The sequence below is a fragment of the Blennius ocellaris genome (genome assembly GCF_963422515.1).
Source record: "Blennius ocellaris genome assembly, chromosome: 11".
Taxonomy (NCBI): domain Eukaryota; kingdom Metazoa; phylum Chordata; class Actinopteri; order Blenniiformes; family Blenniidae; genus Blennius; species Blennius ocellaris.
Window position 1 is genome coordinate 15,108,702 of NC_137660.1, and position 27,511 is coordinate 15,136,212.

General features: G+C 39.4%; 2 protein-coding genes across 3 annotated transcripts; one reads left to right on the forward strand and one right to left on the reverse strand.

Annotated features, from left to right (window-relative positions):
- Positions 1–1,564: 1,564 nt before the first annotated feature.
- On the forward strand, positions 1,565–10,930 carry fbxo31 (F-box protein 31). 2 transcript variants are annotated; one of them, XM_080505074.1, is made up of 10 exons: positions 1,565–2,035; positions 3,014–3,085; positions 4,523–4,609; positions 5,207–5,283; positions 5,463–5,630; positions 5,746–5,820; positions 6,423–6,532; positions 6,897–7,050; positions 7,227–7,612; positions 8,441–10,930. In XM_080505074.1, the coding sequence occupies exons 1-10, from the start codon at positions 1,615–1,617 to the stop codon at positions 8,661–8,663; spliced, it is 1,773 nt and encodes a 590-aa protein (XP_080361200.1). In that variant the 5' UTR covers positions 1,565–1,614; the 3' UTR covers positions 8,664–10,930. The 2 variants fall into 2 exon arrangements, with proteins under 2 accessions (XP_080361200.1, XP_080361201.1); XM_080505075.1 differs by lacking the exon at positions 4,523–4,609.
- A 588-nt stretch (positions 10,931–11,518) lies between these two features.
- On the reverse strand, positions 11,519–25,609 carry ces2b (carboxylesterase 2b; the record flags this gene model as incomplete). The annotated part of the gene is made up of 23 exons (XM_080505566.1): positions 25,508–25,609; positions 24,869–25,061; positions 23,215–23,356; positions 22,175–22,308; positions 21,872–22,025; positions 21,142–21,246; positions 20,952–21,050; positions 20,698–20,841; positions 20,509–20,586; positions 20,238–20,385; positions 19,456–19,605; positions 19,280–19,352; positions 18,819–19,002; positions 16,879–16,990; positions 16,246–16,438; positions 15,785–15,926; positions 14,755–14,888; positions 14,471–14,624; positions 12,866–12,964; positions 12,686–12,784; positions 11,969–12,113; positions 11,709–11,858; positions 11,519–11,595 (listed from the first exon to the last, which is right to left on the reverse strand). Exons 1-23 carry the CDS (start codon positions 25,581–25,583, stop codon positions 11,519–11,521), a joined length of 2,985 nt encoding a protein of 994 aa, XP_080361692.1. The 5' UTR covers positions 25,584–25,609.
- Positions 25,610–27,511: the final 1,902 nt, after the last annotated feature.

A 27,511-nucleotide genomic window follows, 5' to 3' on the forward strand; every position in this document is an offset into this window, starting at 1 on the left:
TACAATTGGTTACCTTCGTGCGTGCATATTGCACATGCGCGCACCAATAAAAAGTGTATTTAAGTCTCCGATTTTTTTCGGGATTCATAATATCGCAATTATGAATTATGAAGGAGTTATGATATTAGGAGAGACTATGACAGTAGTATGACAACACGAAATTGAATTAGACTTAGGGAAAATAACAATAATTAACTCACTGGAGGTACCTTTTAGTTTTCTTCACTTTTCCTCTCCTTCTCCTCGAATGTTCTGCAGCGCACATCTCACTGAGGCGGAGTTTTGGTATCTGGAACCAAGACCTATTAGGACTTGGTTAGGACTTGGTTAGGACTTTGTTAGGACTTTGTTAGGACCTATTAGGACTTGGTTAGGACTTGGTTAGGACTTGGTTAGGACTTGGTTAGGACTTGTTAGGACTTAATTGAGTTGTAATTGTTGCAGAAGTAGTGCCCAGCTTTACATGAGTGCGGCTGAGTTAGTTTTTTTTTTTTTAAATGTGCAATTTCCAAAAGCTTCAGCTATCTTCTGTTGTGTGTACTATGTATACATTTTCCAATGGCATTAATAATAGACTAATTGCTGGATTTACAAGAATGAACAGGCGGCTTGTACACATATCGCCAGTACAATCGATAGATATCATGCTTGTTTCATTAATTACTTTCATATTTTGATCCATATTTAGGAATGTACTTGTGACAGTAGTACTGTACCTGTTAAATCGTCCCAGTGTTGACTTAGGTCATATTAATATTTGTATCAAATTATAAATGTAACAATCGACAACAAACAAATTAAATAACCACAGTTTTGCACAAAATAACTCTATCTTCTATCCTTATAAAATACCTATGTACAAATATATGCAAAACTGTCCAAAAAATGCCTTTAGCTCAGCCACTGTATTCATTTCATTACACATTACACATTGCTTTTGCAGTTGTTGCCGTGCTTCTGTAGAACATGGAGGCATCTGTGACTATGACTATTGTAAATATTAATACTACTGAGTATTTCCGCGCCAATAAAGCAACTATGCACTCTGCTTCCTTTTTTTTTTTTTACCAAGTGAATCCCCTGACTGTATATGAAACTATTGACTTGAACAACTAGACATAATGTGTGTCATAAAACTGCACCTCTTGCCTCTCATGACGGATAATGGCCAGCGACCACCAGTTTCCACCAGCATCCAGCTACAAACGTTCACGCAATACAATTTGAAAATCCAAAGTGTTGGATGTTGCAATTAAAATTCCAGTAATGACGGTCAATTTTCCAATAATAAACACCAATGACTAAACATCCATGTACAGCTGGTTATTGCAATAATAAGCAGACCTGCTTTATTTTCACGTTTTATTGCGTTGAGACGCAATGACATTCGCATGTGAAAGGATACTATGAATCGTGCATTTTGTTCGTTCAAATAAGTGGACAGATTGTCGTTCGGTTGCAAGCAGAAGAGAACGTAAATAAAACACGCGTGTTTACGCTCTTTGCGTGCGTCGTGACGTCAGAAGGCACGTCCTCCTCGAGCAGATGAGAGCAGACTGCTGCAGCTGATGGAGGGCTGGTAGTGATGTAATGTGGCCGCTTTGGTGACTACGGATGGCTGTGTGCGCCAGGCTCTGCGGAGTGGGTCAGTCTCGGAGGTGCCGGAGGCGACAGCGGAACAACCAGCAGGACCAGGGCAGCGATTCCGACATGGACGAGGAAGAAGGGGAGAGGATCGTGGGTCAGAGGCAAGGGGACGTCAGCGGCGGAGGCCCGGAGCGCGGCGCAACCGCCGCCGCCGCCGCCGCCACTGCAGGGCCGAGTGACGCGGGTGAATATGGCAGCGGTCATGTCAACAGAGGAGGCTCCACGGGACCTCCGCACCCGCAGTCTTTAGCGGAGCTACCTCCGGAGCTTTTAGTGGAAATAATATCTCTGCTCCCCGGGACAGTTCTGCCCAATGTCGCCCTCGTCTGCAAGAAATTCAGACAAATCCTCAACACGGAAACCATCTGGAGGAGGCGGTGCATGGAAGGTAAATATAGCTGCTGCTGCTGCTGCTGTTGCTGTTGCACCGCACACGTCGTTTAAACCTGAACTGACAACTTTATTACAGCCAAATAAAGCTTTGGGTCACAATGATCTCAGGTGTTTTGCACGGAGCTCCTTCTTGTGCGTGTCAGATTAGTTTTTTTGGGAATCCCCCCCCCCCAAAAGCATTTCTATAGATCTGTGCGGGAAAGAAAAAGGAAATGGCTTTTAACCCAGTGGCTGCAAAAAAGATAGAATCAAAGAAAGAATTGAGCAAACGAAACCACTCAGTGTAATAAGGCCTGTCAGCCATTCTGTGCAGCTGATAAGAGTGTTATAAGAGTGTTGATGCAGGGCCGGACCTTGTCTTTCCAAGGCCCAGATGATGATGATGATGATAACACTCAGCGAGGACTATACTGCATAATAAGAGTGAAAAGTACAAATCTGGACATGAATTTCTGTTTACAGGTGCATCCAAGAAAATTTCAAAATAATTCAGAAGTTCATTGTTTATTTTCTCTCCACAAATAAACCAAAATTAGCATTTAAAAAAAAAATTCTAACGGATAATTTCAGTATTTTTGTTATTTTATTTTATTTGAATGACCTTGTCATAATGCCCAGAAAGCAATTAATGTGCAGAGGAATCTCAAATTTTAGTAGGCAGTAAAAAAATACATATTTTCGCAAATTTGTTGCCAAGCATTATTGCTTCTGACTACAAAAATGTTTTCAAATACATATATGTATATACATCATTATTCAGGTAATCATGCTTTAGATGTATAATTCATATCTTCACGATAGGATTTCAAAAAACAAATTTTTTGATCAAATCAGGGTGGAGTTAACATGCATGGCTCATTCACCCCTTGATATGTTGTATCGTCTTAATACAATCAACTGGTGGTAAAACGTTTTGGTTTTTTTCCTGTTTTCCTTTTACATTTTCTTCTCATTCTTCTTTTCTTCTCTGCAGAATTTGGCATGAAGGAGGATCTGAGGAAGATGGAAGCGGGAGGAGTATCCAGCCAAGACCTTTATGTCAAACGTCAGTTCTGCAGCACATATGATACACATCAACTCATCCCTGCAGGATAACACACTTTGTTATGCAACTAATTTGGACAAAAAGACTATTGTCCTCCGTGATGGAAATTTGTGGTTAAATCATGGCTGTGGGGATCCAGAAATCAAACATAAAAAGAGAATCAGATCTCTTGTGCAATTTGCAATGTTTTGCTGTTGTGACACCTGGTTAAAGGGACCTCCAGCCACGTATCTGATTGCAGTCGAAATATGACTTGGCTGCCAAGTTTAAGGACAGTGACATGCATAACAACATATTTATGTGATTTTTGGGCAAAAATGCAGATCAGGGAATAAATATATAACCAAACAAACAAAAAAAATAGAGTTTATTTATAAAGCGTAAGTAAAGCTTATTTATAAAGTGCTTTTAACAGATAAAAATCAGAAAGTGCTGTACATAGAATGGGTACAATAAAACAACAAGCAAATTACATAAAATACAGTAAAAGTGAGAGAAATATTTAGCTAAAAGCTTTCTTAAATGTGATCATACATATGCCACAAAGCTAAGTATTGTATTAGTTATTTCATTAGCTTCAAGTCCCAATGCTCAAACATTTTTTGAATAGCTGAGCATTGGAGATCTCAAACTTGATAAGGCGATTAGAAAAAGAACATGTGATCTACATCGTAACATTTCATACCTTCAGTCAATAGGATCATTATCTGTTAATAAGAGCCTGATGTGTTTGATCACAGTTTTGCACAGACCACAAAATAGTTTCCTCCCATTTGGTGCCCAAACATTCGGGAAGTGTTTGTACTGCTGCTGTCATGGCAGATGCAAGCTGTTCTCTATAATCTAAATCCTGTCTGACATCAAGTTGATTTGCATGAGTGATGCATGTGTGACAACTCTGTCATCCTGGTTCACTTATTATTTGTAGTGGGGAGTTTGTTTGTTGCTGTTTTTTTAATTATTATTTCTGAACATTTAAGCACAAGATTGGAACTTCCATGTTTGATGGAGGGATTGTTAAATATACCAAGCAAATTGTTGGTTCAGTCATTCTTTTTTCAGTCATTCCATGGTTGCACTCTTGCACATATTCTTTTGTCCATGTTGCGAATGGACAATATTAAACATCAACATTATTGGCCTTTTTTTTATTAAAGTTTCTCTATCCCCTGAAAAGCTGACTTATGGGTTATGTTCTGGGTGGGGGTATTCTAATTCTATGTTTTCACACATCAGTTACTCAGTAGCACTTGCCTACATAATTGTTTTTGAAAAGGCAGCAGTCAGAAGATATTACACACAAAGTGGTTGTCGGAGCTGGTGGCTTTATAGATGAGTTGTTTTGGCACATTGCTGCCTGCGTTAGATCGCCGTCCTTAACCAAGCTCGCCTTGGTCCGGTTCGGCTCCACACATTGCCTGTGTTGTGCCTGTGCAGGTGTCAACCCGCGGGTGAAGTCTGGGCGCTTTATGAAGCTCCTCCCGGACTACGAGCATATGGACTATAGAGATGTGTACACACACTGTATGTACATGGGCCTCATGGTGGATGGTGCAGCATGAGGGGAGTGTGTGTGTGTGTGTGTGTGTGTGTGTGTGCGTATGTGGGTGGGGGTTATATTGATTTAAATTTTCAAGCAACCTGTGTTGTGCATACGGAGCTAATGTGTTGATAATTCTCCTCGGCTCTGTTTGCTTGCATACTAACCTATAAACCTTAAACATTTGGGTGTTCTTCCTTTCAAGGCTCGACATATCTAATCACATCACATGTTGCCCTAAAAGGACAAGAAAGGAAACGCTGCGTCCGTTTCTAAATGCAGATGCATCCAGGTCTTAAGAGGTTAACCGTGAAATGGAAGTACAGTAATAATAATTTGATGTGCTGTGTGTTGTTGAGCAGCTTGGCTGACAAGACGAGGGAAAGTTGACACTTGGTTTTTTTTTTCCCCTCTCCTTTGGGTTTACATCTCCTACGTTCCTTTCTTAACAACACTAAACAAACAGTTGAGTGTGTCCTTTTGTGGTGTTAACCATGCAAAGTGCCGCACGCAGCAACACGAAGGTGCCGCATTACACAAAGTGATTCCTGCCTCAATGCTGTTGTGCTTCTGTGTTGCAGTGCTTCACCCGTACAGGCATATCCTGGGCCTATGGCAGCCAGATATAGGGCCTTATGGTGGATTGCTCAATGTTGTGGTGAGTAGTGTTTCTCAATCGAGACATGAAGATTAGGAGTAGAGAAGCAGTGCACAGTGCGCTCAACTACTTTCACACGAAAACCAGCAGTCATTCGGAATCAAGTCGTATTTCGCCTCTAATACTTTGGCAGGTTATCAAGCAGAAGATTAAATAAGTCGTGACTATTTTCCCTTCAGGTGGACGGGTTGTTCATCATTGGCTGGATGTATTTGCCACCTCATGACCCTCGGGTTGAGGATCCCATGAGAAGACGACCGCTCTTTCGCATCCACATGTGGGAGAGCAAAAAGGCCACAGTGGAGTGCATGTACGGACACAAAGGGCCACACAAAGGAGACATACAGGTGAGGGTGTCAAGAAAGTGAAGGACATAAATTGACACAGATAAACAACTATGCTATTTTTTTTTTTTTTTACCAACAGGCCATTATTTAATATGTTGTCATCTGTTCCTTTCAGACAGTGAAGAAGGATGAGTTTTCAACTAAGTGTAACCAGACTGATCACCATCGCATGCCAGGAGGCAGACAGGAGGTGAGTCAAATCACTGAAAGATGCCAGTCTGAAGACTGTTGATGGAAAGTTTTCATTATTTTATTGGTCCAAATATAAGACAACTCTCCTTCCCACAAGGCTCACACTCACACTTTCTCAACTTGCCAGATGTTTTTAGTTGTAAATACAGTTTCTATTGTCTTCAGACCAGAGATCCTAAAGATCTCATGCCTCTCTGGTTTACGCTCTCACTATTGTTGCTCCTGTGTTCTGGTTCTGCCTGCTCCTCCTGTAGCGTGTCATCTTCACGGCGGTCCAAAGCCTTTCTAATGCATTATTTTTAGAAGCCATTATCGATGCTTTCTGTGGAAATGGCATCTAGTGTTTGGATTAATCATTTACAGAGCAGGCAGACTGAGTTCATCTGAAATTTTGGGAGTCACTGTGAGAGCGTGAACACCAGAAAGAGTCACTGTTTTCAACTGTATTTGAGATCATTAGTGACTAAAAACCAGACTCATTTATCTCCCAAACATTCTCATACATATTTGCACCAATAAAGTATGCGTTTGAAAACTTTATTTCTTGGAAAGTATTGAAATTCAAGAATAAATTTTTTTGTGCATTGTGTGTGTGTATAGGAGTTCAGGACGTGGTTGGAGGAAGAATGGGGTCGAACACTGGAAGAAATCTTCCACGAACACATGCAGGAGCTCATCCTGATGAAGTTTATATACACTAGTCAATATGAGTATGGCCCTTTTACCTTACATTCTTTTTGTTGCTGAAGTCAAATGTTAGTTAGGATTTGTGTTGTTTTTTTGCCCTGTGCAAACGTTTACCTTGCAAGTGCAGAATGAGCAGATCAGACACAGGTGCGCCTGCAAAGCACTATCGATCGAAGTGTTCCAACTGAGCAAACACAGAATATGATAGACATCGGAATCACTGTGTTTAGATTCCAATGTTTTCTGTTGTTACTATAGTAGAGAAATAATCGTCGCTGTTACCGTAATGCTTCATAAATGTTCGAGAGGTTAAGGAAGTTGCAATCAAAGGACATCTTTACAGAGGCTTGAATGAACTTGTGGCTGTTCTCTGCTTGTCCGTGACAGTAATTGTTTGACGTATCGAAGAATCTACCTGCCTCCCGCAATGCCCACAGACCTGCTGCAGCCGGGTTTGTTCAAAGGCACTTATGGCAGTCACGGCTTGGAAATTGTCATGCTCAGTTTCCACGGGACGTATGCCAGAGCAACGAAGCTTACAGTAAGTTTGTGAATAATGTTTAGAAGAAACGGTGCTTTTTCTGATGTAAGATTCTCAAAATGTATGTTTTAAGGAAACATTTTTGAACTAAATATTTTCACGTATTTGTCTGTGTATGTAATATAACGCAATATACAGGTCAATACTGCAGACTGTAATTGCACTCCTCTCTGCAGGGAGACCCAAATGTTCCTGCCGGGCAGCTCACGCTGGATGTCGACTTGACTCACCCTGTGGCCCTCCCGGAGCTGGAGCAGCAGCGCAGCATCGAGGAGCTGTCGCGACTGGTGCTGGGAGTACACGAGGAGGTGCAGAGGGAGGCGGCACAACAGGCCACTGGCACATCTTCAACAGCCAGACGTGCATCAGAGGGGCCCCACAGTAGTGCCGGTGCAGCGGAAGAGATGGCAACAGACCACGGTGCTTGTTCAGACGGCTGCCAGCCGGGCCCCAGCAGCCCCAGCAGCCCCAGCAGCAGCAACTGTAATGAAACCCAGCCCTTCATCCTGCCTCTCGGGGTTATTGCTCGCAATGGGGTGTACCCTCGCACTTGCAGGAAATGGTAAGAGCTCGGTATAAAAGAACTTTCCCATGTGTAGTGCTTGTATTTCTTTATCATGTGAGCAGTTCATGTGTTAGATTTTGGGTTTTGTAGTGCCATATTATATTATTATAAGGAGAATATGTTTTTGACCTTTTTGTGACATGGAGCTTGACCTTTGACCTAATTGCTCTCAATATTTAGCGAGATCATCCTTGGATAAAGACAAATCATCCCTGAAAATTCCATGCAATTCGGATGAATAGGTCTTGCGAAAGCCATATCCATAGCAATCTGTCCCATCCGCTATGTATGGGGCTTTTTGGGGGGAGTTTTTTGGGGATTTATTTGGAAACGCTTAGCCATTAACATCCCCAAATTCGAATCTATTGGTCCTTGGATGATGACAAATCATTCCTCAAAATTTCATGCAATTCGGATGAGTAGTTTTTGCAAAAAGTTGGTAACATACATGCAAACAAATCAATAAATAAATAAATACATGCAGACAAAAACATAACCTTCTAGGCCAACTTTGTTCAAAACTTGTTGGTTTTGTTCAAAATGATGCATACACCTGCATTTATGTCTGTATATGTCTTTATGAGTACACGTGCAAACTCTTGAATAGTAAAATTATATGTTTAGACCAGTACGTGCCTGAAACCGTTAAACACAAAATTTCAAGAAAAGGTGATCAAATGGTAAAGGAAATGTAACAGACAAATTCAAATAGATGAAGGGAAAATAAAATGAGATTGTAGATCTCTTGGCATACTTGTTTGTCATCATTGTTCCAAACCGTGAGCTCGATCAGCATGTTGACACACTGTTGCTTTTCCTTTCCAGTTTCTACGGGACAGGCCTGATTGCTGGGCACGGCTTCACAAGTCCGGAGCGCACCCCGGGGCTCTTTGTCCTGTTCGATGAGGACCGCTTTGGTTTCATCTGGCTGGAGTTGAAGTCTTTTAGTCTTTACAGTCGCTTGACGGACCAACTAGCCCACGCTCATGCTCCAAACATGGAGCGATTTGAGGCCATGCTGCACAACATGCAGTCCTGGACATCCTGATGCACCAAGCTTTAAGTCTCCTTGCACCACACAAGACATACTAACAGTCATTATACACAAACCACCTCTGTCCTCCACAGACATCACCACCATGCTTGATCATGAACTTAACTCCCCTGATTCTATCTATCACCATGTATCAAACACTGGATGGTACTGTTTGGTGTTGCATTGTTACATCATCATGACCTGGCACTCGCACATGCCATTCCCATGCAAGCACTCTGAAAGTCCTCCCACAAGTATCCCCACACTTCGGTATGACCATAACCCTGTAGTGCAGCATGATAACAGCTCACCTGAAGGTTTTATTTATTTATTTATTCCCTGCAGGAAAAGGAATGACACCACTTACTATGGATCCAACTGTACGTGCCTCTGAAACCGTGTCTGTACTTGGTAGTGCTTGAAGAAGAAAGTCATCTCATGTATTCTACTACATGATAGCATTATACTGATTTGAGTGCCCATCATGTTAAACTGCATGCTGCATTTTATTTAAATTGAATTGCATTACACCCATAACCACTAACCCAACATGTTTTACACTCATGAAGCAGCATGCCCCAGCTTTAGTTATTTTTTGGGGGCTTTTGAGAAATCAAAATTTAAAATAAGACAGCATCTCAGGTGTTATTTCCTCTTTCCACAAGTCAGTAAAAACAGGACAAAGGTATTTATGTGTATAGCAAAAACGTATCGACGTACATTTGTTGTATTAATTTGTTTAGAAATGCTGAGGGAGTTTTTCCAACTGTGTCATTTTCTAACTCTTGACCCGCTGTCTTATCAATCACTGTAGCAACATCAGCCCTTTGAACTTCTAGATTTGATTCAATGACAAGCCTCAGTTCATGGTCCAACATCAGACATGTCTAATATTGTCACACCCAACTTATTGTGTAACTTGGAAAGCTGTATTGTATTGCAATAGAATAACATAACCTATACATAAGCTGGATTTTTAATCAAAGTATGAAATTATACTGCTCATGGGCTTCTGTATTTATGGTCTGAAATGGAATCTTTTCTCACCTTTAAAATGTAGTGCATTAGTTGTTTAAATGGCTGGCACAGTGTTTGCCTGGCTTTATACCTGCAAAAGCTGTTTCCTTCCAGTTTTCCGATTTATTTTGAACTTGAGACAAGGCTAGCTGAACATTATACGAACTAAGAGCTCAAAGTGCATCTCAGATTACCAAGTGTGTGTCTGTACGTCTCATCATGGCCTGGTAGTATTGCCCAGTAGCTTTCCTACTCCAAGTGCACTTTTCTGGGCAGCTTTGTGAAAAATTCTAATACTACTGGCCAGCACTTTTGTATCAGACTACAGCTTTACAAACGTTTGCAAAAATATATTTAAAAAGAAACAACTGCTGAAGCTTTTATGGGTTTATTTATGCCATATTTTATCAATTTAATCTCAAGTTCAGCATATTTGTTTTATACAATTGTCCTTTCTGTAAACCCAGCTATTTAAATCATTTGCCTTTTGAAAGTATTGCTTTGTCATATTTTAAATGCCATATGCCTGATTTTGAGGGAAAACAAGTTTGACGTATTGAACTGCTCACATCAGACTTCAGGGAGCTTTTCAGCTTAAGCGCTCTTCTCGGTAATAAAAAAAAAAAAAAGAAAAGGAAAAAACCCACTTTGTTATATCAGTTCATTTTTTTATTTTTTTTAAAGTCTTATTTCTGTTTTATACCACCAGGATGAATAACCAGCATTCTCACTACTTCTTTTAATTTTTTTTCTTTTCACTGGTGTTATAGTAGATTATTATGATCATAATGGTGATGGATTACACAATATGATCCTATTGCACAACATTGAAACAAAAATGTTCATCAGCTGAAAAGATTATCTTGAGGACATCATGTGTTCACCTTCTATAACACAGTATTGTGGCAAATCTTGATTATGGGCAGATTATGTTTTTATTGTTGTGAAGCAACATTGCTAATCTCTGCACCTCCATTTCACAATCAGTTAACCTGTGCTGACCCTTTTTACATTACTTGGTATATTTGTCATCTATTAGGTCACTATGAATGTCAGTTGTAATTTGTTAAAAACACAAAAAAAACAATGAAACTTTATGATAATTTAATGAGAATCCAGATTAATATAATAGTATGCTCAACAGTAGAACAAAGCAATCTTAAAAATTGTAAAATATGTTCAAAAGATTTTTGTCAAACTAATCTTAGAAATGTCTCATTGGTCATGAAAACCTTCTGGGCTCATTACAATTAAAAACTGATTTAACAGCACACGGCAATGTTGCCGTCCTACAGCTCTCTGTGCTCCGTCTTCTCCTGAAGTTGTCTGATCTTCTCCGGGAGGGTCTGAGTCATGAAGTCAAACCGGTCCTTCTTCAGGTGATGAGCAACCACCTGCTCCTTTAAATCAATTGCCAGATACGACTCTTCTGCTCCATACTTTGGCCAGTGGGCCAGTCCAGCTCCATTAGGAGACCTACACACACACACACAAGCACAATGGTTTTGGTCAAGCATCACTGATATGCAGTCGGGTGACATGGGCACAGGGGTGAAAGTGCCACTTTTATGTTAGAGGTTTTAAATTTAGGAAGACATCTAAAAGGTTTTTTTTTTATTTTTTTTTATTTACATGCTGTTCAAATAAAAAGCCACAACAGACATTATAGATGTTTTTGTTACAATTCGATGTCCGTAAATTGACACTTTCAGAATCTGAAGCAGAACACCTGGGAAACTACTTCACTTTGCATTACATTAATGAAAGCATCTTGGTTCTTCAGCATTATATTTCATAACGGCCTACATTTTTTGCATACTTCTAGATGTACAGACTATGGACAGTAATTCCTACCCTGTACGGGCGAAGTTGGCCCAGTAGCTCATCATGGTTCTGCTCAACTGTTCCTCCTCTTCAAGGCATGCGTCTACAACGATATGAATGATGGGTGATGGTGAAACATTCTGCGTCCTGAAAACCCGAAGACATCCCAGACATCAGGGGCTCTGTTGAATTACTGGTTTTTTACATTCCTTTTACCTTGTAATTTAACATGAGTAGTTGTAAAGCACAATCCAAACACCGGTAGGATTTCATCTCCGTGGTCACTCTTCACAAAGCTTGGCCTTCTTTCCTGCTGTACCTTGAGAGGGTGTTGATACTCATACAAATAAACAGCAGCACCAGCATCTAAAAGTAAACAAATGAGAGTGACATTTTTAAAAGAAAATGGGAGAAAATATATAATACTTATACGGTCCCAGACAAAACAGCAAAGTGTTGCAAAACATATAGTGTACCTCTGTGAGCATTGGCAGTTTTGATAGCTGGAATATTAAATATCTTATCTCCAAGCAGCTCAGTGTAGCCATCTCTATTTTTCACTCGATCTTCACCAGTTCCAATATATTCGTCTGCCAACAGTTGCAAAGTCACAGTTTTCTCCTGAAAAAAAAAATGCAAGACAAATTTCCACATTGTTTCTAACAAGGTTTTCTGTATTCCTTCAATAGTATACATTTCCAGGACAAGGTAAATTGCATAACAAAGTTGTATCTGCCTTACATAATGGAAATAAAGGGATATCAGGTTCACAACATCTTCCCGGTCTAATCCTTCTGTCCAGGTTGAAGTCGCATGAAAAATCTAGGGGAAAAGCCCAAGATAAATTAACTTTTAGGATGCAGAAAATAATCATTTTCAGAGGCTCATTTGTACATTTGGACAATTCCGAGGAGCTCACTGCAACATACAGAAGAAATTGCAAATCCAGCCTCATCGTTATTCATGCCAGTCATGAATGGTAAAGTCAGGAGTTCATGTTTGCGGAACAGCTCATCCACAGGTTTTCTCCGGAAGTGTCCATCAATATTTATAGTATAACCCAGTGTTTGATCCTAGACAAAATGAAAAAGTTGAAAGTTAAAAGGTCAACAGGATATCTATGAATGACGAGGAAGATTAACAGTCAACCGCATATACATAGTTCTATATTTGTTGAGAACACCGTGGTGTACCTGTGCAATATCTATTATGGCATTAACGTCAAGGTGTCTCATGCAGTCACCAAACTTCTCTGTGCTTTCAATGCTACACCCAGTAGCATTTGCAACAGCCTGTGGACAGAGAAGAAGTGTTATTATGCTGTAATATTGGGAAAATTGTGCAAAACGAGTCCACAGATACTGAACCTTTGCCATTGGTAGAGGATTGTTTGACACAAGCATATCCATGGCAGCCGTGCCGCTCTGAGCAATGGCACGGTGGAAAAGGCCATCAGACAATGGTGAGAGGAGCTGCTCATAACAAAAAAATATAAAAGCATTTATGTAGAATATTTTTGGAATTAAATAAGTGCAGACACTTTGTAATTTTGTAGCTTTTATCCACAACAAGGTAAACATTAGACAAAAAAATAAATCACCATCTCACACTTGTAGGGTGGTATCTGGAATATTCTCAAGCTCTTTTTTAGTGAGGCTTCACATGTTGTTCCTGGGATCTACTGCAGCCACTCTCCTCGTTTAAAGCTTACCGCCATGAGTGTTTCCTCTGCAATGACAACCTAGCTTTAATCCTCCTCGTCTGTTTCTTTAACCCTTGTTACTCCTCAACCGTTTTGTGTTCTTTCGTTCTGGTGCTGCTGTCAGCTGGTACTGCCACATCTGTCACTGTTGCTCTCTTCTGTTGTTTGTGAATCACCACAATGTCCAGCTGGTTTGCCAGCAGCTGTTTGTCAGACTGGAAGCGAAAGTCTCACAGGACCTTAACCCTGTTGTTCTCAACCACCTTTGGAGGACATCCTGTCCAGATTTGAGTATTTGGAGTCCACACTGGCCACAGATGTTCCTGTACACCATCCTCGCCAGTTGGTTGTGTCTCTATTATGTCTGATCTACTGTTTTAGAGCCTGGATTTTATGGCTCTAGTGCTTAGTGCCTGTTATCGTGTTGCCATGATTAGTGCCTCTGTGTTGTCTGTCAGTCCAACATTTGCTAGGCATTGGTTGGTTTTCCTTATATCAGCCACTTCCTGCATCTGGCGGTGGTACATGCCACAGAGGGGTTTGTGTTTCCATGTTACCTCTTCGGTCTCATCTGGTTTCTGCTTTGAGGCGTTCACTTATGGAGCCTTTCCACTCGTATCTACTCCGCTCGCCTCGCCTCAGTTTTTAGGCTTTTCAATTATGTGTTTATACCTGCTACCAGGTATTGACTTGTCTCACTCTCTTGAGTTATTTGGTTGTGATTGCCTTCCTTGTGGCCTCATGGTTTCCATTAGCCTGTCAGATGCTAAGGCACTTGATTGATAGTTTTACATCTACATTATTTACTCTGTGTTCTTTTCTGTGAGGAGCTATGTTACAAGAATTTCCCTTTGTTGTTGTTATCATGGATATCCCCTATGTTATCTTCTGGTAGGTCAGCCGCTTCAGTTCTGATCATGTTGCCTTTGTATGATACCACGCGATCACACCTGAAAGACATCCCTATGTGAGTATTGTGAACCCTGGAGGTGTGGATCAGTGAGTTGATTTCTCGCGCATTCTTGGCATGCAGCTTGATGTCATCCATAAAGAGGTTCATGTGGCCAACAACCACTGTGCTCAATCAGATGACGATATCCGTAACAGGCTTAAAACTTGTTGGCAGTCTGCAATCTAAAGTATCATCTTTCATATCAAAAGAGTGTCCAAACAGTACTTTAAACTCATTATTTAATACTTTCGTCATACTGAAAAAGAACATAAAACATTGTCATTGTTGAGAAATTATCAGGTATTTTATCTTCTGGTGACATACCAGCAGGGAAACGCTCACTCCACCAGCAGACTCTCCAAATATAGTAACCAAATCTGGGTTTCCTCCAAAGTTGTGAATATGCTGCTGGATCCACCTCAAGGCTTCTATCTGGTCCAACAGGCCAAAGTTTCCAGGCACATGCTCATCTCCAGTACTGGATAAAATCACAGATTTTATTCAATCTAATAGTGACACAGACTGCTTTGATTTCATGTTAACAAGCAGCACAGAACAAAAGTAGAACAAATCGACTGTCCTGTTTTGAGTGACTTGAGTCAGTTTACCTGAGAAAGCCCAAGGCTCCCAAACGATACTGGATCAGAACCACAACCACATCCTGGTAAGCTGCAATTGCAGAGCCATCATACGTGGAGGCGGACCCGAAGGTAAAACCCCCACCATGAATCCAGACCATAACCTGCAAAGTCATAAAACATCACTACTTTACTTCAATACAATTCATGAGACTGAGCTTCTAAATGGTCACATGATAGAATTTTCACTGCTGTTTCTCTGGGATCGTAACCTATACAAAGTTACACCAGGCCACAAAAAGGTTTGTTTTTAAAACAGATACACATTAATTACAGTCCTTTAAAATATGGTGCTGCAATTTTTTTTTCCATTGTAATTTGCTCTATGTGTTTCTTTCAGGATGAGGCAAAGCACCGAATAATGTCGAATTTGTTTTACATGACTACTCTTTTTAAAAGGAGTCATCACCCAGAAATCAATTTAATTCTTGTTAATACATGTGTATTGTTGTTGGAACTCACTTGAAACTTGCCTTAAAATCAGGAGTTTGAAAGTGGCTGAGATTTTTTTTTAATGGGCTCTTAATTCAAATCAGAATCACCCACAAGGGCGTGCACCCAAAAACTGAGATTTTGATTGTGTTCCCGTGTTGCTGTAAATGGATGAACATAACCCTTTTTCCTCCCAAAAAATTTTTAAGAATTGATGTAAAGACAATTTGAGGAATCCTTTAAATCAATGAAAAATGTCAATAAATGATTTAATTGTGGTTTTTGATCTTTTTTTGGGGGGGGGGGGGGGGGGGGGGTAAATGAATAAAACACACTGTTAGAGCAAATGATGAATCAATTGTTGGATTAAACAGAAAAAGAATCATTGGATTAATTGTCACAATAGTGGTTGTTATGTGTAGATCAGAAACCCATGAAAAACCACAAAATTGTGGTTTGGGAGATAAACCCGTTGGAATGTGCTTTTAAAACTGCTATTTTATTGATGAGTAAATCTCGAACAAAAACTACACAGCATCAGTTTGAGTCGTATGCAAAAAGTTCTTACTGGAAGCTTGGCATTCTGAGGTTTCTTTGCAGGAGTGTAAATGTTGAGGTAAAGACAGTCCTCTGAAACTTCTGGAACTTCTGCCAACAGCCCGCCCAGTTTATCAAGTACATCCATGTTAACTTCTCTGCTCTGAATGCACCTGAAAATGATAAATATTTTTTTGTTATCATCAGGATCTCAAAATCTACCAAAGACAAATAAGGACTGTGTTGTATGGTGTAAAAAAGTGACCAGAATAATTAATACAGACTTCTTTCTATTTCTAATAATTCATCTAACTATTGACAACAAACGTCAGACTTAGGACAAAAAGGTATGAGAAGGAAGTCAGTAGCAAATATTTTCAAGAAATTTGTAGACTGGTGCTAATCCTCTTCCATAAGAAAAAATCCCCAGAGTGAAATTTGACATTATTCCCCTCCACATGTGGAGTGCACAAACTGAAGCACAGATCTCACATGGCCGGCTGCTTGGTGGCGTCTCTCACTCCTCCCCATCCCTCCACAGGCTGAGGTGCAGCCAGTCTCAGGGAAGGACCCACAGGTGGTTTTGCAAAAGGGACACCCAGGTAGGCATGGACCCCTGCCTCTGCTCCCTTCACAGGCACATACTGACCATTCAGGCTGCCGAGCTCCGTGTGGACTTCAGGCGCTGTCACAGGAGTAAAACTTTAACAGACTTTTTTAATCCACAACATTCGTACAACCTTCGAACACAAAATATGCAAAATGTTACTAAAAAATTAGAAACCCCATCATTGTGGTTTATGTTGAGATCTTTTTTGTATATTTGTAGCCACTGACCCATGGCCGAGATTCAACATTAGATACGATTGAAAAACAAACACAATAACCCAGTGACTCAAACCCACCTTGAGTCACCTTTAAACACACCGAGTATAATAATGGAGGCAATAGGTAAACTCAACTAACAACTCATATAAAGACAAAAACAAATCATGTCAATCATGTTTTTATACATGTTTAAAAATAACACATTTTCTTATTAGTCAAACTCAAAGTGCAGTTATATAGAGCCAACACGTTTTCCAATAGTTTCCACCGCTTCTGTTACCTTCTGGTTTTACTTACATTGTAGATCTGCAGCAACAGCAGCAAACACAAGAGACAGTAGGAAGCAGAAAGCGTGAGTTGCGCGGAGCTTCATGGTGATCTTATGTCGACAGCAAACCTCTGCAGGTGTCTGCAACGAGGACACGAGAAGAAAAAAAGGCTTGTTGAACTGAAACGCCCAGTCTCAGTGACGAGACATCCATATACCTGTCACTGGGAAACTTGTAAAAAAAAAAAAAAAAAAAAAAACAGCAGGCGATCAAAACACGCTCGTTGGTCTGAAAAGGCTTCCGTATAGTTATACCACGCCGTGCCTTTATTGTCTGACTTTTTTTTTTGACAGCGATTAATGGGTTTGTATCAGTCAAGTCACTTTCATTGATCTCAATGCAATCTATATCAGTTTTACAAACAGTATTTCACCTGCACAATAATCACTATAGGCTCAGTATTGAAGTCTCTCACGCAATGAAAAATCTTATGTGCTTTAGTTTCAAGGCGACAACCTCCACACCTCCATGTTACATCAGTTGACCAGGGTTAAGCTTCTCTTGAGTATTTGTCATCTATCAGGTCAGTATGAATACCAAATATAATTGATGAACAACATAGAGTAGAAAATATCAACAATTACAGTTTCTGGTCATTTTATGAAAATCCAGAATGAAACAATGTTTTGCTCAACTCAGTAAAAAATGTCGAACTCCATGTGGAGTTCAGACGTTGACACGGGAATAAAACTTTATCAGACTTATTACTTCACAACATTCATACAAATTACAAACAGAAAACATGCAGTTACTAAAAAACTATAAACTCCATTATGCTGAGGTTATTTATGTACATTTACAACCACTGACCTATTGCATTGGTTTAATATTAAGTCAGATAAGAAACAATAAAGTAATCCTGATAACTAAAACCCACACCGATTTACCTTTAGACAGACTGAGTTTAATGAGGCAATAAGTAAACTCAGCTGAGCCCACAAAAAATTAGAAAAACAAATTATGTTGACATGTTTCACACACAATTACTTAGACTAAAAGAGCAGTTAGATCGAGATTACATGTTTTCCAACCTTTTCCAATGCATTCTTTATTTTGAAAAAGATTCTCTCTCTGGTTTACTTACAATATAGCTCTGCCTGGATGACGCGAGATTGACTCAATTGAGGCAAAACACAAATACTGTACTCTCATTTATGTGACATCCATATCTCTTTGAGCTCAAGGTTGGTTTTGTTTTCCTCTTTTTAGAAAACATTAACATGATACAGGCAAATAAACAGGCTTTTAAGAGGTAGAGAAACTTGATTTATGTTTACTTTGTTTCCATGATCAGGACTTTTACAGATTGTATATAAAGTTAAGGTGTAAATCTATTAATATATCAATTTATGTGAAAGTATTTTGGGAATAGAAACAGAATGTGATTTTTTTTTATACAAATAACATCTTTTTTTAATTAAGGTGGCACAATCTGGCACCATCTAACAAGTACAAGTGGAAAATCTATCATGTATACATGTATTGGAAGAGAGAAATGCTGTTTTTTAATCTGTTATAGTCTCAAACACCAGTTGAGAAGTCACTTTCAATGATCTCAATGCAATCAACAAGGTTTCTCAAGTAATCAACAATCTACGCTTCCATGTGGCATCAGTTGACAAGGGTTAACATATTATTATAGCACATTCTGGTGTATTTGTCACCTGTCAGGTCAGTATGAATGCTAAATATAATTGATGAACAATTCAGTAGAAAATGCCAACAATTCAATTTTATGGTCATTTATTCACAATCCAGATTTTATGCTCAACAATGGAAACCAGAAAATGTTAAACATTTTTAAGTTGGAAGAAAAAAATGTCTGAAACTAACCTTCCAAATGTGTTTGTGAAAAAATCATTACAATTAAAAACTGATTTAACAGTACACGGCAATGTTGCCGTCCTACAGCTCTCTGTGCTCCGTCTTCTCCTGACGTTGTCTGATCTTCTCCGGGAGGGTCTGAGTCATGAAGACAAACCGGTCCTTCTTCAGGTGATGAGCAACCACCTGCTCCTTTAAATCAATTTCCAGATACGACTCTTCTGCTCCATACTTTGGCCAGTGGGCCAGTCCAGCTCCATTAGGAGACCTACACACACATGCAAGCACAATGATTTTGATCAAGCATCACTGATAAACAGTCGAGTGACAACAGGTTCAAATGAAATGCCACAACAGACATTATAGATGTTTTTGTGACAATTCTTTGTCGATAAATTGACACTTTCTAGAATCTGAAGCAGAATACCTCTGAAGCAACTTCACTTTGCATTACATTAATGAAAGCATTTTAGTACATCATTATATTTCATAACAATATTTTTTGCATACTTCTGGATGTACAGACTATGAACAGTAATTCCTACCCTGTACGGGCAAAGTTGGCCCAGTAGCTCATCATGGTTCTGCTCAACTGTTCCTCCTCTTCAGTGCATGCGTCTACAACGATATGAATGATGGGTGATGGTGAAACAATCTGCATCCTGAAAACCCCAAGACATCAGGGGCTTTGTTGAATCACTGGTTTTTACATTCCTTTTACCTTGTAACTTAACATGAGTAGTTATAAAGCAAATTCCAAACACCGGTAGGATTTCATCTCCGTGGTCACTCTTCACAAAGCTTGCCCTTTTTTCCTGCAGGACTTTAGGAGGGTGTTGATACTCATACAGATAAACAGCAGCGCCAGCATCTAAAAGTAGACAAATGGGAGTGACATTAAAAAAAAAAAAAAGTGTGTGAAAGCATACATAGAATAATTATTGATTTGCTGAAAAAATAGTAGTAGTAGTAGTAGTAATAGTTTAATTTTATCTTCAGAATATTTATGTGTGGCTTCCAGCTGAGCTTCTCATCAAAAGTGATTTTGATGATAAGTAATTACCTGCACTTGTTGAATTTGTTCATTATTAATTTTAATATGGGTTTGATTGTTCATATCACTGTTTCCAAATATGACATGTTTGGTCTTTATCAGGTTCATTGAAAGTATATTATCGAACCAGCTTTTTAAAACGGTGAGCTCTTTTTCTACAGTGTCTATGAGCATATGCAGATCTTTTCCAGAGCAATAGTATCATCTGCATATCATATTCAATTAACTTTTTCCATAATATTACATACATCATTTAGAAACATAATAAATAATTTGGGCCCAAATATTAGAGCCTTGTGGAACTCCATGTGTGACAGTCTCTTTATTGGAGTCGACATTATTAATGTGCACATACTGGTTCCCATTACTGATTTTTAGCTTTCGAGCCATGTGTAAGCAGTGCCCTGACACCATGCAAATAGGAAAGTGTTGCAAAACATATACTGTACCTCTGTGAGCATTAGCAGTTTTGATAGCTGGGACGTTAAAGATCAGATCTCCAAGCAGCTCAGTGTAGCCATCTCTATTTTTCACTCGATCTTCACCCGTTCCAATATATTCCTCTTCCAACATGTCTCGTGTTACTGCAGCTTTTTCCTGAAAAAAGGGAAACTGCCTTTAATGCAAGATACATTTCCACATCGCTTGTAAGATTTTTTTTTGTGGTATTCCTTCATTTTCAGGAAAAGGTAATGCATAATGAAGTTGTATTTTTCTTACACCAGGCAAAAACATGGATAAGACGCCGCTAACATGTTCACGGTCTATTCCTTCTGTCCAGTTGGAAGGAACAAAGAACTAGAGGAAAAACCAGAGATAAATTAAATTCTAAGATACACAAAAGAAGAACAATTATTACTGCGACCATTGGTATATTTTCACAATTCTTAGCAACCTGTGAGAACTTACAGAAGCAAGTAGCCATCCACCCTCATCGTTATTCACGCCAGTCATGAATGGTAAAGTCAGGAGTTCATGTTTGTGGAGCAGCTCATCCACAGGTTTTCTCAGAAAGTGTCCATCAACATGTATTGTATACCTCACTGTTGGATCCTGGACAAAATATAAAAGTCGAACAGAATATTTGTTAATTGTCCAGAAGACAAGGAAGGTTAATCAACCACATTTACATAAGTCTATACTCATTATGCACACACTGGTACCTTTACAATAGCGAGGATGGCATTAATGTCAAGGTGTCTCATGCAGTCGCCAAACTTCTCTGTGCTTTCAAAGCTACACCCAGAAACATTTGCAACAACCTGTGGACAGAGGAGAAGGGTCTTTTTCTTTCCATTATCAGAAAATAAAATTGAGCACACAACAACCGAAAAAAAAGCTGAGATACTGAACCTCTGCCATTGGTAGAGGATCGTTTGACACAAGCATATCCATGGAAGCTGTGCCGCTCTCAGCAATGGCATGGTGGAAAAGGCCATCAGACAATGGTGAAAGGAGCTGTTTATAACAGAAAGTATTAAAAGCATTCCTGCAGAATGGTTTGGAAATTAAACAAGTGCAAAAAGTTTGTCATCTTATAGTTTTTTAGCCTCAACAATGCATACATCACAGTTTGTGGGACACAAAAAAGTAGATAGTGGGGACAATCATTATTTGATCTCCTTCTAACTATGCAAGTTTGTGAGATCAAAAATCAAGATGTTCAGGCTGTTTGAGACTTTTCATGTAAAAGTACTTCAATATGGAAGCAGTCTACGAAAACAAACAAATAATCAGAAATAGTTATTGTATAGTTCTGACAGTCCAACCGTGTTCAGTCTCGAAAGCAATTTTTGCTTTATCTTTCCACTCTCACGTCCCAAGCTTTCACTACGGACAGGTTTTTTTTTTTTTTTGACAATGCAAAGCCTGACAACAGGCAGCCCAGAGTGCTTGTAATTTGACACCAGGCTCATCATGTGGCCAGGTGGTGCTGTGTCCACATCAGATGACATATATACGTAACAAGCTGACACTGGTTTGTGCACACTCAGCCAAATTAAGCATTCATTGCATTCTAAAGCATGAACTCTCTTCTCTAAAGGGTCTCCCAGCAATCTTTTATATGACATTTTCACCGTACCAGCAGGGAAACGCTCACTCCACCAGCAGACTCTCCAAATATAGTAACCAAATCTGGGTTTCCTCCAAAGTTGTGAATATGCTGTTGGATCCACCTCAAGGCTTCTATCTGGTCCAACAGGCCAAAGTTTCCATACATGTGCTCATCTCCAGTACTGGATAAGACACAAAGTCACAGATTTTATTCAATCTAATGGTGACACAAGACTGCTTTGATGTCATGTTAACAAGCGGCACAGAACAAAAGTAGTAGAACACTTCCACTGCTGGACTGTCTTGTTCTTAGTGACTTGAGTCAGTTTACCTGAGAAAGCCCAAGACTCCCAAACGATACTGGATCAGAACCACAACCACATCCTGGTAAGCGGCAATTGCAGAGCCATCATACATAGAAGCAGATCCCAGGGTAAAGGCCCCACCATGAATCCAGACCATAACCTGCAAAGTCATAAAACATCACTATCTTACTGCAATACATTTCCTATGATGATATTTTTCATTTATACTCAGTTCTATAGGCATTGGGGAGATTTGTTGATGTAATCAACATCATAAATGATGTCAATTAGCATAGTGTGCATCAATGTGTCACTTAAAAAAACAAGGAAATAAATCAAATAAATCAAACAGGAGAATGGCAGCAAAACAAGAGCACCGCAAGTCCTGAATTATCGAAATGTGAAAAGTGTTCATTAGTTGTCGTGCTATTCACTTAAGGCCAAGTTTCAAAATGTTTCTGTGATCACATGATAGGATTTCACTGCTGTTGTTCTGGTACCACAACCTAAATAATGTCACACCAGGTGAAAACGTTTGTATTTTAAGCATAGATACACAGCAATTACAGTAAAAATGTTTTATTATAAATTAAAGGATTAGGCAAGGGAGTGTGGAAGAACGTGTCCATCATGGACAAAATCCAAACTTAAAGGCACCTCAGATGTCTGATGAAGTTTCTGAAAAGATCTTTAGGCCAATTATTAAATTACATGAAATCCTTTTGACTACTGTGGAGGGCCAAGCCTCTCATGAGATCATCACAGAGCATGAGTGTCATCAGTGAACCTGGGATATTTTTTCTTCCTAAATAATGCAGAATTAATTTTACCAAAAAAAAAACCCAAAATGGTTCAATGTTTGCAAGGACAATGATCATGAGGTACAGTTTGGCTATTATTCACAATACCGATTAAAAACAGATTGTAAAATTGTTTTAGAAGTTAAGCCCATTGGAATTTGCTCCTAAAATGGCATTGTATGGACATGGCACTCGTGAACACATTAGAAACCCTTCTGAAGGAAATTACACAACATCAGTTTAAATTTGCAGCAAAAAGTTCTTACTGGAAGCTTGGCATTCTGAGGTTTCTTTGCAGGCGTGTAAATGTTGAGGTAAAGACAGTCCTCTGAAACTTCTGGAACTTCTGCCAGAAACCCGCCCAGTTTATCAAGTAGATCGATAACAACTTCTCTGCTCTGAATGCACCTGAAAACAATGTTGTTGTTTTTTTGTTATCATCAGAAACTCGATATTTATGCAAGACAATTAGGGCTACCTAAAAAAAAAGAAAAAAAGATCCCTACTCCTTTCTCAGAATTCTGACTTATTTTCCTGTCAATATGTGGGATCGCCTTTGTGGATCTCTTTAAGTGTTAACTGTCAGTGAGCTTGACTTCCAGGTAAGTTTAACTTGAGGCTGAACACTTAACTGGATTTCTGTGCCTTCAAGTGGTGGCAGAGGTCGTTTCACATTAACAAGAATAAAAGTTGGTTGGATGGTAATAACATCAAACACATTGGCTTGAACTTCTGCTTCTCATGATGTTTGCACAACGGGGTTAGCTTCTGATGGATTGTGTATTTTCACAGTTGCATCGCATCAATCAGTCCCCTGTGGCCAGTCCCATCTCAATACAGGTACACTACACTCCATGACTTATGATCCATCCTTTGTGGATTGCATTCCTCAACTCATACACGTTTAAACATGTATGGGTGTATCTCTCTTCAAAATATACTGTATTTGGAATGACAACAACAACAAAAAAGTATGATAAAGTGTGTACAAGTACAAGTGAATAAATTGGACCTGAATCAGGTCCCCATCCAAGATGGATGTCATGCTGATACTTCTTCTCCAATACACAATGCCACACAACAAGACATGATGTCTACACATCTATTCATATATATTTACGAGTATTTATACAAGTCTGAGAATCGATTCATAAATGCTCATGTATCTATTCATATATTTATTTGAGTTCAGCAGCATAATAGTGAAATCATTTGTTCAAGGGTAAGCAACAAATGACAGGGCACTATCATGTTTGGGTCCAAATCCAACCAAATACAGTGTGACGTGTCTGTGTGCATGAGGATGAACATACATTCAAGTGCTGTTGAAGTTATCATTAGTCGAAGGGGTGACAGTAATTGTCTGGTGAAGGAGTGAATGACCAGGCTCTGCTCCCAACTCAAAACACTTTTGCAATAATTTCACAACTACTCACCAGACCAGTTCCCAGCGGTGGGAGTTGTCTGTCAGTGAGGTTATGCAACTTATACAACTATGAAAAAACACAATCTATCAGAAACTAGCCCCTTCCTTCAAACGTCAAAAGAAGCAGTATACAAACCAATGTGCTGATGTAATTGGTTGAAGTTTAAAAAAAAATAAATAAATCAAGATCTGAAGTCTCCGCTACAATTACAGGAAGGTGCAGAAATACAGTTAAATAAAACATTTTATTTATCTACCACAAAGTAAAATTGCTGACATTTAATACTTACAGAAGTGCACAAAGGAAATTCCGGTATTGACAAAAAAAAAGTTACAATTCTGGGAGAGAAGTCAGTATTTATTCATTTCCTTTTTTTCTTTATATTTAATGGTGGCCTAATCCTCTTCCATAGGAAAAAAAAAAATCCCCAGAGTGAAATTTGACATTATTCCCCTCCAAATGTGGAGTGCACAAACTGAAGCACAGATCTCACATGGCCGGCTGCTTGGTGGCGTCTCTCACTCCTCCCCATCCCTCCACAGGCTGAGGTGCAGCCAGTCTCAGGGAAGGACCCACAGGTGGTTTTGCAAAAGGGACACCCAGGTAGGCATGGACCCCTGCCTCTGTTCCCTTCACAGGCACATACTGACCTTTCAGGCTGCCGAGCTCCGTGTGGACTTCAGGCGCTGTCACAGGAGTAAAACTTTAACAGACTTTTTTACTCCACAACATTCATACAACCTTCGAACAGAATACTATAAATAACTATAGAACTATAGAAAAATATAAACCCCATCATTGTGACTTATGTTGAGATATTTTTTGTATATTTGCAGCCACTGACCCATGGCCGAGATTCAACATTAGATAAGATTAAAAAACAAACAACAAAGCAATCCTTGTACCTGAAACCCACACCCCGATTCACCTTTAGACACACCGACTATAATGGAGGCAATAGGTAAGCTCAATTAACATATAAAAACAAAAACAAATCATGTCCAATCATGTCTTTATACATATTTTTAAAATACCACGTTTTCTTGTTAGTCAAACTCAAAGTGCAGTTATATCGAGATAACACGCTTTCTAATAGTTTCCACCGCTTCCGTTACCTTCTGGTTTTACTTACATTGTAGATCTGCAGCAACAGCAGCAAACACAAGAGACAGTAGGAAGCAGAAAGCGTGAGTTGCGCGGAGCTTCATGGTGATCTTATGTCGACAGCAAACCTCTGCAGGAGTCTGCAACGAGGACACGAGAAGAAAAAAAGGCTTGTTGAACTGAAACGCCCAGTCTCAGTGACGAGACATCCATATACCTGTCACCGGAACTTCCAACAAAAAAAACACACACACACAAAAACCCAGCAGGTGATCAAAACACGCTCGTTGGTCTGAAAAGGCTCCCGTGTATACCACGTCGTGACTTTATTGTATGACTTTTTTTTTTTTTTTTTGAAGCTTTGAAACATCACGGCGAGCAGCTCCACTTCTGATCGAAAGAAACTGCTAAACTGGTTTATATGACATTTACGGAGTAAAAACTGCGATACATAAAAGCGCAGTTATTTTTAATGAACTACATCTCTCATGAACCTCAGTGGCATGGGGGCGGGGAGAGGATATTTAGAGACACAAATATAGTTTTCATTATGTAAACAGAATCTGGCCATTTTTGGCCGGTACCATAATGAGACAGAGGTTTTTTTTTTCTGTTTTGCCTTTTCTACACAAAACTATCCAAGTTTAATCATTCGTGTTGTGAGTTTAGCCTCATAATTTTCTTTTATGAATACATGAAAATTAGTAGCAATGAAAAAAATGTGCAGAAACAAGTAGTCTTGGCAACTCTAATTTCCAGTAAAAACCAAAACTTAAAGAAATACTACAAATTCAAGTAAAAACACAAGTTAACGGTATTCCTTGCTACTTCAAAAAGACTTAATTTTGATTTAAATTCAAACAACAACAATACATTTTACATAATTGTTTGTTTTTAAATTAATTATTACTGTATTTTCATGTAAAGAGCGAGGCGTCCATAAGTCTTGCGCTAGACTTTGGGAGTTGAACCATTATCCATGCGCAATTCTGTAGTGTATCATCATACCGTCTCTATCAGAAAGCCGCTGTCTGTATTAGATGTAGTATGGATGACATTTTGTGCTGCTCAAACACTTATTGATGGAGTTTAGAAGTACCTGTACTTCTATCAGTGTGTATGCCGTTCTTGCCATGTGTACCTTTGCATTAGCAAAGGTCACGAAAAAGTTTTTATGAAAGGCTTGCATGTGTTTGCTGTGATTAAGACCTTGTTATGAATCTGGATCCTCCAGTACATTTGTCCAATTCCTGCGTGTTTGTTGATGGGAATTATTTCCTCGGAGCTATTTTCCAGTTTAACCAAAATGATTTTATTCTACAACGAAGTAAGATGACACTGACAATTCTAGTCAGACAAGAAGAAGGGCTTTTTTTACAAAGCTTTGGGTCCTCTCTCTCCCTAACCAAAAACAAAGTGTTCGCTCTGAGCTCCAGGGAGAAAGAACGCTGTCTTTCACTTTGCTCTGATCTTTTATCACATCCTCCGCTGGGCCGCTCCATCAGAACCGAAGCATGCCAGTAAGGTGGAGCTTCGGACCCTTGTGCTCGAAGGTCGTTTTCAGGTCAATTTCCTCCTCTGTAGGTTCAAATTGGTTTCCTGCACACGGGGTGATTTTTCTAACAGTTTATCAAGAAATCAGGACGTTCACTGCATCGCACCTTGCTAGGGTTTCCTGAGTCGTTGGTCAAGCATTTCACACACAGCGCTTCCCTTAAGCAACGTTCGTTCTGCAAAGCATAGTTCTTCATTTTTGCACAACTCCGTGACGAACTTTCATGCACATATCTCTTTAACCTTCAGTCAGGTGTGACTCCCATGTGCCACACACAGATACAAGGGTGTTACACCAAAGGTTCTTCATGACATCTTCCAGAAGCCATTGGAAGACAAATGACTGAGCAACTCCCTTCAGTGCATATACACATTTTATTTTGTTTAAATTATTCAAAAAGTATTAAGGATGGAATTTTGTAATAGCTTTGTTTTTGTACCACTTGGAAAATTAACTAAGTTAAATCTTTTATACAGA